Below are 14,708 nucleotides of genomic sequence, written 5' to 3' on the forward strand. Positions count from 1 at the left end.
CTAGGTTTGGAAATTAGCACCAAGTGCTGGTAAAATATGCAAGTGGCTGCTAGATTTTCTTCACGAACCAGCCAAAAAGCAATGGTAATCTATTGAGTGGTTGGTAAATTTGGGAATCCACCAGCTACAGTGGCCAGGGGACAAAAAATTAATTTCCAACCCTGAATAGAACCAGTTTTGTTTTGGTGGAAACAGGGTATCAGGGGCTTCTACTGGGGACCCTTTTGTTTTCCAAGGGTTTCTTCAAGATCCCACCCAGGGTGGCTCTTATCATAGTAATGGACTCCATCATGCATAGATCTGTCTCTTGCTAATCATGGATTGAGTTATGTAGGTTAGTCTGAGGGCAGAGGAACAACATTCAGCAGCCTTGTATGTCATGGGTCTCTTGAAGGGCCAAGACTGATGTGGTCCTGTACAACCCACGACGCTCATGAGTCACAGTCGGGTTTTAGGGGGTGGAGATTTCATGAAACCACTGCTACTACAGTCCTTTCTATACAATGCTGCAGTAGGGTTGGGAACCGAAACTTGGTTCCCAACTTGGTTCCAAATTGAGACAAATACTAAATGCACGTAAAAAGACAAGAGGGGACTCCTGATACATCTCTAAATAAAAATACAATTTGAAACATGAGTAAACATTTGAATATTTGAGAGCAAAGATGAGAACACCCAACAAACCTAAAGGACTCTTTCTTTCAAAAAGGGTTCTTCAGATGCAAATGGATCTGGGTAGAACCTCAACCCTTCAGGAAGAATCCTTTTGTAACCACTATTTGTAAGAGTGTATGTTAAAAATCCTGTAATGGTATCATTTTAGATCTACAGCTGATGTCAAACACATTAAGTAGGTTTAAACATTTTGATTGATTAGGATGGGAAGCAACTGCTGATGCCAAACTTGAACACTCAGCCATTTTCTTTAACTGCTTGTAAACTGTCTGAGTTAATGCAGAATGCTGGCTTCATGTTGTAAACTCCTCCATCTGTTACTCTTTGCCAACATCCCGGTGGCCTAAGTGTCGCTTCTCACTATTGACACAACTAAAGAACATTCACTTGCAGTCTTCCAGATCTAGATCCACTGTTTCACTGTGTTGATGCAGAAAGAATGTCTCCCTGAATTGATTTACAAACATCAAAGTTTGAAAACCCTTTACATGAATTGTTTAATCTGTCAGCTGTTTCTGGCATGTTATGATGGCAGTGATTTCTGTTGTTATTGTAAGGTCACAACAATGGTAGTGATGTTTATTTTGGAAAAACAGACAGTTTGACAGTCTATTGTGTGAGTGATGTTATAAATATTAATGTTGTGTTCACCTCTCCTGTGCACTCTCGCCTTGCAGATATTGATGAGTGTGTCAATGACACCATCTGTGGGAACCACGGCTTCTGCGAGAACACAGACGGCTCCTTCCGTTGCCAGTGTGACCGAGGCTACGCCAACCCGCCAGGAGACATGAGCAAATGTGTCGGTCTGTAACTGCTCCTCAACAAATATTAATCATAGAGTACTGCTTGAAAGATTAGCGTGGTGATACGTTGTCTTCTGAACAATCCTATAAAAACACCAAAACCAACAATGAATCAATCATACTTACAAGTACTGTCTGTTTAGCCAAAACCTGATGTAACTCCTTACTTTGTGCCATAGCGAAACATTGTTGTACTCACTGGAGCACAAATGTGCATAAATCAGCATCTGAAAATAGCACCCAACGAATGCTGCACTTGACACCTGTTTGAGCAACTTTTGCTAAAAACTACAGTGCCCAGGTGTTTGAGAGTTTTCTGTTTAATTTAAATATACATTTAGATATTTGATTACCCATTTTTAAAGATTGTTAGATCTTTAAGGAGACTGTTGCATTGTAAGTTTTGGACTTTTCTTGGGATTTATTGAAGATGCAAAAATAAGACCAGATTTATCTTTGATTCTTGTGTGAGACCGCAAATACTGTTTGTTCTCTTTTATCAAACAACTTTAAGCATTTCGTATATAGAGACAGAGTGCAATTAAGTCCTGCCCACACCAGAGGGGAAAACTACTTTATGAAGGTGCCCCCCCTGTCACTTCCATCTGTTATCAAACAATAGAAAAATGCCAGAAAAAAAGCAGCTGTGAAATGGAATGCATTATCAACAGGGTGAAGTCATAAGGTTTTATAAGCTGCTGAAACAAAAAAAAAACAAAAGTAGAAACAGGCAATAAGGCGTGAGGCATCAGTAGGAAGAATTGGAAAACTGTCGTATCCTAACACTCAGTATGCCTACTGGTGCATTAGCATTTTGCTAATTTGGCCAGGCAAACTGCTGAGGTTGAAGCTAACTAAGCAACGCTGGTGTTGATCTTCATTAGTTTAAACGATGATCTTACCTGGTGATTTGATCACATAGTTGAAATTATTCTGTTCATTCAGTGGGATAATTTCTCCAAGTTAAGCAAGGAAAGGATGGGTGACACTGAGACAGACCGACAGTACTGAGTTCATCACTGTAACTTTCCTCTCTGGTAGACATAAGGTGCTAAAGTATGATGCATTGCGCTCTGTCTCTATAGAAGGATGAATGGATTTTGATGAACTGAAAAAATGTGTCCTTTTCATCAGAGCACAAATTAAGAGTGTACAAAGAAATAAAGAATCAATCAAGAATCAGTAACTACAAAAAAAAATCTATGTGGCTATAATGCATCACAATGATTTATGTGCTGTCTGATATGAACCACACTTCCAGTAAAAAGATGATAAAGATTATTTTTTGTGACCTCACCACGACCTTGTCGAGCACATGCCTTTGCGTACGTGCCGGATCCTTTACTGACCTCACGCCTTTCTCTCCTGTCTTTCTCAGACGTGAACGAGTGCGAGATGAGCTTGGCGCTGTGCGGGGAGGCCCTGTGTGAGAACTTCGATGGCAGCTTCCTGTGCATCTGCCCCAGCGACAATGAGGAATTTGATCCCATCACCAGCCAGTGCCGCTCCCTGGGTAATGGAGCAGGACTAGCACTCACAGTGACCCACGGGACTTAATTCTCCATCCCATCATTGGGAGACGGAGTTTTCCCTGATTTAATGAGCCGTCTCTCATTATCCAAACAAGGGTGACGAGGTGGACATAACTTACTCCGCATCTCTTGACCTGGCTGTTTCCATTTGTTTTACAGGCTAGGGTTATGGCTGGATGGGTTGCCTCCAAAAATTTGTATTAGCCTAATCCCTTGAAGGAATGATGAAGTAACTCCTCCAGTAGAGCCAAGTAAATACCCTAAGGGCCTAGTTACTGTAAACCCATTTCCTCACCAAGACAAACAGGGATAAGGTGTAGCTGTTGGCAATTAGCGCTAAAGACACATCGCTTTCTTCCATGCTAAAATGATCCTGAGTGCAGAGGTTACAGATATGCAACGTTTTGCATTTTCAGAATGACAGAAAAGGGCTTTTGAGTCATGGAAACACTGTCACATCTCCAGCTTGATAGGCGTATGTGTACACGAATTGGGCGTATTTACATTATTAAGCGGCGCGCCCTCAGCGGGGATGTTTTTTCTTCTGCCTGGGCACTAAACCCCAGCTATGCCTTTGTGTACCTTTTTGCCACATTCCGCTGTTTGCTTTTGACGTGTGTTAATCAATCATGTGAGAGTGAATGGTGTGTTGACTCACATGCCAGTGTTTCCATTTGGCTAAGCCTGCAGCTTAAGGGTGAGATGCCTGAGCCCATGCCTTTGGACAAATGAGCAGGCTCAGCAGTGGCAGGCGAAGGTAATGCAGTACCTGCTGGAGGCACACACTCTGACGGATGGAGAGCAGAGGCCACTCGACACTGTTACTGTGTGATGATGTACTGCCGAAGTGTAGGATTTACTGTAACTTTGAGCCTGTTTACACCTGATATAATCATGCGTCTTTAGTGATCCTGTCAGCTTTATGTGTGTCTGTTCACACCTGGCATTATGATGCGTCTCCACATGCGTCTTAAATGACCACTTGTGATTGGATCTCACTTCCCCGCTCCATATGCAAATAACACAAGAATAACATCTATTTGCGAAGACCAAATGCGTTGTTTTTAACTGACGGAAGGTTTGTGGTGCTTTATGCACACCTACACTTATTTAATTGTAGGGCTGCACGCAACGTATTCATTGCACCGTAAAAGCGCCATTAGGAGACCACTGCTGTGGGAGTGTGACCTCTGTGCTGGGAACAATGGTGAAAGTCCACCTGGCCTCACACACATAGTGACAGGGTTACCTCCTAGCATCACACAACTAACGTTACCTACCGATTATTAACACATTTAACGACATCGTCAAGCTGTTCTGGTGTCGATGTGAGTTTGTTGGAACCGTTAAACAGCTGCTGCTACTGTTGTTTTAGCTCATGCGAACAGGGAGGTACATTGAACTGACTGACTGTTCGCTGGCAGTAGTGTGGCTCCAGAGACTGTCCTTTAGCTTTGTGTTACTGCAGCAACAGAAAGTTTTCTTATCCTATGGGGCATCAGATAATCAAGGACATCAGCTGAGTAGGCGGTCCTTCAATGTGGCCAAGGACACACTGCTGAAAGAATGTGGCCATATGCGTCCCAGACCACCTTCAAATGTGGTCTGAGCGATCAGATCTCAAGATCCATCGAGGACACAACTGGTGCATTCAACCCTTTACTGTACTTAGAGCTTGCAACTTGTGAACTTATCACCCAGTACACATGTTAATACCAGGTGTAAACAGGGTCTTTATGTGCTGGGAGATTCCACTTCAATATGGAGATTTGAGTTTAAGCAGCTCTATGAGTTTGCCCTCCTCCACAGATTCTTTTATGTAGCTAACCACGACCTCTGACCATCTGTCCTGAAGACATGTTTCCTCTGTTCATCTACAGCTGATATGGTCCCGACACCCGCTCCTCAAGTCCCTCCATCCACTTCCTCAAGTGATGAGAGGAAGGAGTGTTATTATAACCTGAACGACGCCAACTTTTGTGACAATGTCTTGTCTCGAAACACCACCAAGCAGGAGTGCTGCTGTACGGTGGGCGCTGGCTGGGGCGACAACTGCGAGATCCACGCCTGTCCTGTACCAGGAAGAGGTACAACAACTTTTTGTCAAAATAAATTAGATCAAAATTATTCACTGCATGTTATGTTTTTCATCTTCTCTGCCACTAATGAATCCAATTTGTATTTTCCAGATGATTATAACCAACTGTGCCCTCATGGCAGTGGATTGTTACCCCTGACTGTTACCTCTACACAAAATCTGAGAGAACAGCGCCCTTACATAGGTACTCTCTCGCATTAATACTTACTTCTTGTACTGATATTCCTGTGCTTTGTAGCCTCCCTTCACACAGAACTTTACACCGGTGGAGTGGACATAATCCCTCGCCACATTTATGAGACTGTCTCTACAGCTAGCCAAGGCTTAACAGGATGCCTGCCTACATACCTGACTAATTACTGTAACCATAGTGTGTCCTGACAGCTTCTTACTGGAGGAATAAATGACATTTAAAGCACGGCACCAATGTCTTGACTGTGTTTACTTTCCATCCCACTTACATAACACCAAAGTGTGAATCTCTCTCACTCTCCTCAGATGCCAATGAGTGTGAGATGTTTGGATCAGACATTTGTAAGAATGGACAGTGTTCGAATCTCTTTTCTACGTATACCTGCTACTGTCGCTCCGGCTTCTACTATGATAACATCCGGCTTGAGTGCGTGGGTAAGAAACGGCATCTATTTTTAGCGTTTGAAAAACATCTACACAACAAGAACTGAACTGAGATGTCATTATATGAGTGTTTTATTTCATGAATCATTTTCAGGATGATTTGTGATCTGTCTCATGTTGACATTTTCTCCATTTTTATACTGAAAATCTGATTCAGTGGCATGCCATCAAAAACGTACTGTAAAGATCTTAAGAAGCTACAGATCTTCCTCTAGTTTGAATAATACCAATGTTTTGAAATGTAATAAATTTTTATTGATGATCAAATTACTGGTTGTTGCACCTCAATTATTTCAACCACATATCATCATAATTTCTGTCTTTTTGTGAATGTGTTTTTCAGATTACGATGAGTGTGGATTTGGAACCGCCTGTGAGAATGGAGTGTGTGTGAACACAGCTGGGTCTTTCAACTGTTTCTGCAGTCCTCCATTAGTTCTGGACAGCACACGGCGGCGCTGCATTGGCCTCAACACCACAGAAGGTGTGACAGCATTTTCAGTCTAAACGTTAGGTCTCACAGTGGTAGAATTTTTACTGGTATTAACCAAGTTGTTCTTAACAAAGAGCAGATTTGAAAAATATCCATTTAAGGCAGGATGTGTTCACTTTACTTTTCCTCTACCATAGAATGAGATATCGGTGATATAAACGGCTGCATCCTTGGTTTATGTTTTTCTCCCTCCTCGTTCTATGTCCCAGAACCTCTAGAACCTGAACACGATGTGCACATGGATATTTGCTGGCAGCGTCTGGAGGGTGACAACATGTGTTCAGATCCCCTCCAGGGACGCAGAACTACATACACCGAATGCTGCTGCCTGTACGGCATTGCCTGGAGTGGACAGTGTGCCTTCTGCCCTCGGAAAGATTCTGGTGAGCAGCAGGATATAAGAATGATGCAGAAAAAGAACAAGACAGTGATGACACTGCACAATAATACCTGTCATTATATCAACATGTCACTGTTATTAATATGCAAAATATAACTCCTCAGATGACTATGCAGTGATGTGTAACCTGCCTCGGGGAGGAGGTACAGACAGTCTGCGAGAGCGGCCGGGATATGAGTACGGTCTTGTGGGGCCAGAGGATACTGTGGAATCTTTTGGTTCTCCGTACTGGGACAATTACGGCAGCCCTGCAGGACCCTATGACATTGCTGAAGGCCCTCCTTTCTTCAATGACTACAGCATTCAACAGCCACCTTCCCGGGTCCCCATTACACGACCACGGGAGCAGCAGCCACAACCAGTAGATTCCTATGCAGGTGAGCATTTGTGAATAATATACAGTACACTATAAGCTACAATGCAGTGGTAAATAAATTAAACTATGAGCTACAGTCACTGACAGTCACCAACATTTGTTTCCCAAAGACGGCTCATAGTCGACAAGCTGACCAAGTCAAACTCATTAATAGCAATTAGCATAATGGAAAATTCCAGCATTGAAAGTACAATCTTGCATTTAAATGTTTATTTAAGCAATACTATATAAATTTTTACATTTTATTTAAAGTGGAAATACTTGATAATTTTATAATAACAATGTATTAAATGAGAAGTAAAAACAATGTGACCATGTGCGAGGGGTTTGAAGTGATTTATGGAAGATAAAAAAGTACTTAAATATCAATTAATACATTGCTAAAACATTTTTTTAAAAAAAAGTGAATAAATTAAATGGTAAATAAATGCTAAAAATAAATGAAGAAATAAATGAAGAAATGCATGAATAACAATGTAAATGCAGAGGCTGGGACCTCCTACCTAATTAACATACAGACAGAGTGTTTATGTTTTTATATATATTTATTTATTCATAAATTTGTGTATTTATTTTGACATTTATTTCAACATGTATTTAATCATGTATTTATACATTTATTTTTTACTGTATTCATTTCAGCATTTTAGTTATTCTTTTTATTTCTATTTTTATCTTTTTATGTATTTCTTTATACATTTATTTATTTATTTATTTATGAAGTTACTTATTTATTCTTTTATGTATTTATACATTTATTTGTTTATTGCAGATTTATTTACTTATTCCAGTGTTTATTTATACATTTATTAAAAACCTAAGTCATTCTTTCATCCTCCATAGTGATGAACCTACAGAGACTTATCACCCAAATCTGCTTTACCAAGCTCTGTGGTGATTTACAGTTCAACGTTAAGCTGTCACTCTCACAGCTCTCAGTGTGTTTGTTCCGCAGCAGCAGGCAGGTGTTTTCAGTGAAATAGCTCTTAAATCCTGCTTTCTACCAGCAGCAAACAGCAGACAGACAAAGTTAGCACCTAGCCGATGAACATAGTGGAGCATTAAGCAGCTAAAGAGCCAGATATTTCCGTCAGTTGTTGGTGGAGACCAAAACCAGAGATAAAAGAGAGTAAATATTAGACGTACAATCATAAGGATAACAGAAACACGACTCAAAGTGAATGATAATGTGGCTGCTGGATGTGTAAACAATATTTTTTTTATGTGTGTTTTCTTCCATATGTCTGTGTCCAATCAGAGCGCTATGATAGCTTTGAGGGTCTCCGAGCAGAAGAATGTGGAATCCTAAATGGGTGTGAAAACGGCCGCTGCGTCCGTGTGCGAGAAGGCTACACCTGCGACTGCTTCGACGGTTACGAACTTGACCTAAACAAGATGGCCTGTATAGGTGGGTTCTTTCCCCAGCATCTTTGGTATCTCTCTCAACAGACCACCCACATATGCACTCTGTGTTCCAAGTTAAAATGTTCAGGGACTTCCTAGAATCAATAGGGAATCAATCACCTCGTTTAAACTTGCTTCAAAATGCGGTGTTGAATCTCCAAATCAAACCACAGTGAACCCTCCCTCCAGGTTTTAAGCCTTCTGGAGCCAGGTCTTGGATTAATTTCAGTGAGGTAACCCTTCATGCGGTATATCATCAAGCTCAAGGAGAAGCTTTGAATTTAACAACCTTGCATTAAGTTATGTTTTATGGGAAACTAATGAAAGCAGTGTACTTCGCAAAACCATGGTGTGTTACCCTTTGCTCTGAAATTCCCTAGTCACACACACTGCCAAGAGTGAGGAGGCCTTGAATCTTAGCCACTCAGTGTATTACATGAGATATTATATCTTTTAAGTGTACTTTGTTTGTTTTGTAAGAAAGTGAGACCGTCTTGTTGTAATGAAATGCTATGATTACAATATTCAGTCTGCATACGAGCTTATCAGCTCCAAGGCCAGACGTTTTCCCAAGGAAAGTGATTGAATTCCAACCCTGTGGAAACACGTGGGAGGTGCGCAGCTCGTGCCATGCCTCCTTTTATAAATATCACCACTAGCATTTCCCCAGCAGAACATGACATAAACAGAAGGAGGGTCATTCGAGATGCTATGAAATGACAATCAGACCTCCCGTGCTGAAAACGGAGAAAGAAAAATCACTGGAAGGCCAGAGGGAAACATAATCCAAGCCATTGTTAATTTTGCCATCGCTCTGAGCAGCTCAGTGCTTGAGATGGCTGGGAACGTGAGTTCAGACCCCGTCCAGCCGTCACGCAACATGACGGCATGTTTGGTTAAAGATATACAAGATGATATATTATGCAACATAGCATTGGTGTTAAATGAAAACCTTGTACTTCCAAATATGAACTTTTGTGGAACTAATTAAAACAGCCTTGTTTATTGCTCACAAGATTGCATAACATTTTCAGCATTCTCACCTCCAGGTCCATTTAGTGGCTGCTGAGCTTTTAATCACATGATCTTTACCAGCAAGGAGTTTGCCCAGTTGTCATGTAATTGTTTTAGGATGCAAATAATGATTATTTTCATTGGCAATGTGTTCATTACTTTCTTGATTAATCATTTGGTCAGATTACAGGTCGTTCTGTCCAAAAAAAAGGTCCAAAACTCCAAAATATTTAATGTACTATAATGTTACATGCAGACAAGCAGCAAATCCTCATATTTGAGAAGCTGGAACCAAGACTTTGGAAATTTGAATCATAACAGTGTAGGTAGTGAATGTAAATGAACTGTGGGAAACTTCCCTCTATCTGACCACCACCCAGATCTCCCTGCTCATCTCTCAGCTCAAATCCGTTGGATGATATGTTTTTCATCATTTAGGGGATTTACTGGCTCAAGGGCTTTTGCTCAAACTACGGATTGTACTTCAAAATATTTGTATGTCTGCCATCATGGACACAAAGAGCATAGAAGCGGATCAAGAGAGAGACCTGCCCCTCTCTCTTCTTCCTCTCTCAAACAACAACAATAAGCACTGCTGATAAAATTTAAACCAAGATCCTGTTACTATGTTTCCTATTTCTCACCTAAAATGTTTTCAGAAACATATTTTAGCTTAATGTTTTGTTACCAGCTTGCCATTTTGTTTTCTACGTCAGAACAGCTAAGATTGCACTGACTGAATCCAAATGTCCACCCTTTACACTTGCAGACTAAGCCCTCGCAGACTTTAGTCGTACGTACTATGACGAGTTCACCACCATCACGTAAAGTCTGCAAGGGCAGAGACCACAAGCTGCTGATTGACAGACTGTTTTACTCGTTGCCATGGAAAGGTTTTTAGCGACGATCACAATCATTTTAACAGCTGTTATATTTCTGCTGCTCATCTATCCCTGCAGATAATAAGATAAATCCCATGGATAGGGTTTGTGAGTGAACAAAATACATTTCTGTGTAACATGCAGACTTTAGACATCCACATACAGAGATGGTTGTACAAATGGACTGGGCTATGACTCAATAAAGTCATTAGTTACATCAGGAGATCTTCTTTAATTATTTTTCGGCCACTGTTCTAGCCTTCATATTTGGTATTACACTGTGCAACCAATAGTTGTATTTCTACATATTTATCTGTCATGATGCTGTTGAATATTATTTCTGGCCTACACGATTCAAGTGTTGTTTTATTAGGCTACAGTAACAAGCTTTGAAAAAAAAAAAACTACCACATGACGTCCGTATTGCAATGAACTGTGAGCAATTAAATCAGTGAAGTCTGCTGAAGTCTGTATCCCAAGTGGACTCTCTGAAAGTCCACTTTAGGCCCCTTGTGGACCGGAGGAATTATGGATTTGGACGGCCATTAGCACTCCCAGACTTACTGGGAACACGCGCACAAAGTCTGCGAGTCTGCAGGTGCGGTGAAGTCAAGACATATGGATTCAGCAATTATGTCACCCACCTGTGGGAGCGTTTATTAATCTGGTGTGTTGCAGTGCATTCTGGTAGTTGTAGGTTTTCTACCTCTTGAGCAAAAGCAAATACCACAGTCGTTTTTCTCAGTTTTCTCTCGGCATGTAGCACCAATTTCAAAAGTATGTGTGTCTTCCTACCACATAGACAGCCCAGTTTTGTGAGAAGACCATCTCTCCAGCAGTGAAATACTTCTTTAAACGATTAATGGATTATCAAAGTAGGAGTAGAGTCATTTTCTTTTGATTAATCAACCAAGCATCGCAGCTCTGGCATTATACATGTTCAGATTTCCTTTTTTTCTGAGCACCTAAAGAACTTCTCTTTCATGTTTGTTTAACAGTTAAGCTTTAAAGTTTTGGATTTGTTTAACTCCGCTTTTTGAGGTCGTGGGATATGATAGAAAGCTAACGAAGGAAAGGAAGGAAGGAAGGCGAAAGAAGGAAGAAAAACAAGAGGAAAGAAAGGAAAAACAGAGGAAGACAGAAAGAGACAGAGGCGTATAGGTGAAATCAAAAGTAGGAATTGTTTTAGCATTCCAGCATCCCTCTCCTCAAATACCCACAAGGCCGCTCAGCAGCAGATGTGGCGCAGGCAGCTGTTTCAGCTGTGAAATCTCCCCGCTGACTAACTCATCATGTCTCCTTTTGCTTCCAGACATAAATGAGTGTGAGGACATCAGCGACAAGGTGCCCTTGTGTCAGAACGGGCAGTGCACCAACACGGAGGGGTCGTACAAGTGCACCTGTTCACCAGGCTTCGTGGCCGCGGCAGAGCCACACAAGTGCATCCCAGAGATCCCAGAGTCTGAGGAGTCTGGGCCTGCGGAGGGAGAAAACTGAGACACACTGCTGGCTTTTCCTGCTCCCTCCCTCAAAGATCACCCTTACACCCCTCTGCCCTTTCCCCCAAGGGCCTGGCACTAAACCTCCAACAGTAACGCTGAGACGTCCAAACTCGTTTCCCTACGCACACACACAGACACAAACACACACACACACACACTCCCATTCAACACAAAACACACTGATGTCCCCCTCATACACACTCAAGAGGACCAGGAATTGTGCAGTGAATGTATTACATGGGATTTAGTATTCACCAGATATCCATTTGCCTTAAAGGGATTTTGTGGACTGATCGTTTTTATTCAGTAACCCCAGGCAATTTGATATGCAGATATATTTTCCACATTATTTTCCTCTGTCACTTTCTTTTTTTTTTCTTCTTTTTTTTTTGTTGTGTTATTTATTTCATTTACATGACGGGCCTCTGCAAACTAAGAAAGCGACCTATTCTTAGAGGGCGTACTTGATTCCTCTTGTTTTATTTGTCTCGCCAATTGACCTCAGAGACAGTGTGGGGAGATAATAAATGTCTTTTGTAAGAGAAGGAATGTCATAAGAAATCAGCCACTCATAAATCAGCTCGTGCCTCACTGTCAAACCTCTCACCAATTTACTCACTCCGTCATTATAATTATAGCGTTGACCTTGGACTAAACGGACGCCAGGGTTGATAAACGTCAGAAATTCAAAGAGAGAACTTTTTCCCACAACTGCTTGTCTCTTCTGCGAGATTAACTACGAGCTGGAGTGGAAGAAACCAAGAGGAGTCGACACAGCCATTAAAACTTCAGCCTTTACGTGGACCTGGAAAGACTGTAGATGTATATGATGATCTATGTGATGTTTTGGTAAAAGTTGCGATCGGTATAACCTGCCTTCCTCCATTTTTTTCACAATATAAACAACAGAAACAAAGTAGGAAAACAGACTCAGTAGCTGATCCCATTTTTTTTTCTCTTCTGAAAACAGTCTCAACTTGTTTTACACGTCTGTAAAAACCATATGCACCATCTTATTTGATTCTAGCCTAACTTCTGAAACCACAGGAAGGTAAGTTAGTTAAAATCATCCACAAATATCAGATCTTTAAATGAAAGATTAGTTTTACGTACCAGTGCCACACACAGGCAAAAGGATCCCACATGTCACATCAGACCGTTCCCATGTGTGCATCTCTGAATGCATGTAAAGACACAGGCTTCATTGGAGAGGTTTGGTATATTTTGTACAGATCTAGTACTATGTATTATTTTTGTTACATATTCTCTTAATGCATTATAGCACAACCAATATTTTGTTTGACATAAAACATAAAATGTAAGAAAAATCTGGCATTATAGCTTTGTAGATTTATACATGTCTGTAAAAATGTTTTTTTTTTTTTTTTAAAGCATATCTTTTTATGTATGAGGAGAGTGGCTGACACTGTACCAGAGGAACTGTGTGTATACCCTGCCCTGTGGAGCAGACAATGAAATATATTTTTTGGAAGTGGCAGCACTGTTCTAATCACATTTGACATTTTGTCTCTTCGAGTTCATTACAAAGACAATGCTTCGGAAATGCAAGCGCCAACTTCGTGCGTCACAACTTAACGGCTAAATATTAGAAACATTGTGAACATTATTTCTTTAAGTCTCTGTTGGATCCTTACGTCATGAATGTATCATAAACAGTATCAGCATATGCATTCGGTTTCTAAACTCCCACTAATAGCTTTTTGCCTTTTATATTCAGGTTTAAGATACAATGGCATTATTTGTCTAATGGACTGAACTTCTCTCAAGAAATCTCAGCAGTACAGACACATAAAGGTCTAATTCTAACGTTGATGACTTAAGCCCTTAACATGCATTCATAACCTATAAACTTACAGTAGCACAGATGTTTCCGCTTCACTTTACAGTGCTGTTCAAATCATCAGCTGAACCGGACCGGAAGTCTAGCATTTAGGTCAAAGTTGGAATATTTAAAGCCTTTCAATACCGCAAATAACTTGAGATAAATGTCTTGTTGTAAAGCTGTGGTCATTGGAAATATCATGCTCATTCATTTTGTTTACCTCTTGACTGTAATCACTATCAGTCATCAAAATAAAAACATGAAAATTATCTGTCTCTTTGAAATTTACTTGGCACCCATGACACAACTTGGATTGACCACTGTATGTTTATTCACATAGAAATCTGCTGCCATGGAAGTTTATTTGTATTAAAACAAATTTGGTAGTTATAGTATGACAATAAAGACACTAGATGTTAGTCTTACACCAAGCAGTGTGGTTATTGAACAGCTTGGGACAGGTATGCACATGGATTGCTGTCTCATTATTATGTAAGTGTGATGTAAGTAGTCAGAGTGTGTGCTCTGCAGATGTATTCAGATCCTTCACTTACAGTAAAAGTAATATAGGTGTAGACTTCAGGGGAGGATGCAGGGGACACGTCCTGCTCAGTATTTTAGTTATTGACACCATAAACTGATGCAGAAAAGGCACAAATTATTCAAGTATTATTTTTTGTACATTTGCATGTAAGCATCATTATGACATAAAGCCTTACATTGCACAACATGGAAATAACATAAAGGGTAACAAAAAAATTTAATACAAGTTAGTCTGTTACCACTGGTATTTGGGTTTCTGACAACGGATATGAACCACAGACTTTATATCTTCCCAAAGTCTGAACTAAAAATAAATTTGAACTGGAGACCGGAAATGCTCCAGGGATGACGTTTTTCTGTAGGCTGACACGGAAGTTAGCATCGCACTGGTTCCCATGTCGAAAACCCTATGGGATTTTTCAGTTGGATTTTGGATTATTGCCTCAAATTAGCTGACAAACAGCATTTGTGATACTTACACATTTTGTTCAGCACAGTTTGTTCT

The 14,708-nt window shown here is 40.6% G+C and overlaps 1 protein-coding gene across 1 annotated transcript in view; it reads left to right on the forward strand.

Annotated features, from left to right (window-relative positions):
• The window catches only part of LOC125900578 (latent-transforming growth factor beta-binding protein 2-like), a 103,194-nt gene extending 89,281 nt beyond the window's left edge, over positions 1–13,913 (forward strand). Inside the window, exons 32-41 of the mRNA XM_049595666.1 lie at positions 1,353–1,481; positions 2,860–2,994; positions 4,894–5,100; positions 5,203–5,295; positions 5,610–5,738; positions 6,091–6,231; positions 6,450–6,623; positions 6,745–7,017; positions 8,275–8,424; positions 11,628–13,913. Of these exons, the coding sequence (XP_049451623.1) occupies positions 1,353–1,481; positions 2,860–2,994; positions 4,894–5,100; positions 5,203–5,295; positions 5,610–5,738; positions 6,091–6,231; positions 6,450–6,623; positions 6,745–7,017; positions 8,275–8,424; positions 11,628–11,812 (1,616 nt within the window). The 3' untranslated portion in view covers positions 11,813–13,913. The remainder of the gene's footprint in view (positions 1–1,352; positions 1,482–2,859; positions 2,995–4,893; positions 5,101–5,202; positions 5,296–5,609; positions 5,739–6,090; positions 6,232–6,449; positions 6,624–6,744; positions 7,018–8,274; positions 8,425–11,627) is intronic.
• The last annotated feature ends 795 nt before the right edge of the window (positions 13,914–14,708 follow it).

This window comes from Epinephelus fuscoguttatus, linkage group LG14 (assembly GCF_011397635.1).
Source record: "Epinephelus fuscoguttatus linkage group LG14, E.fuscoguttatus.final_Chr_v1".
Classification (NCBI taxonomy): Eukaryota; Metazoa; Chordata; class Actinopteri; order Perciformes; family Serranidae; genus Epinephelus; species Epinephelus fuscoguttatus.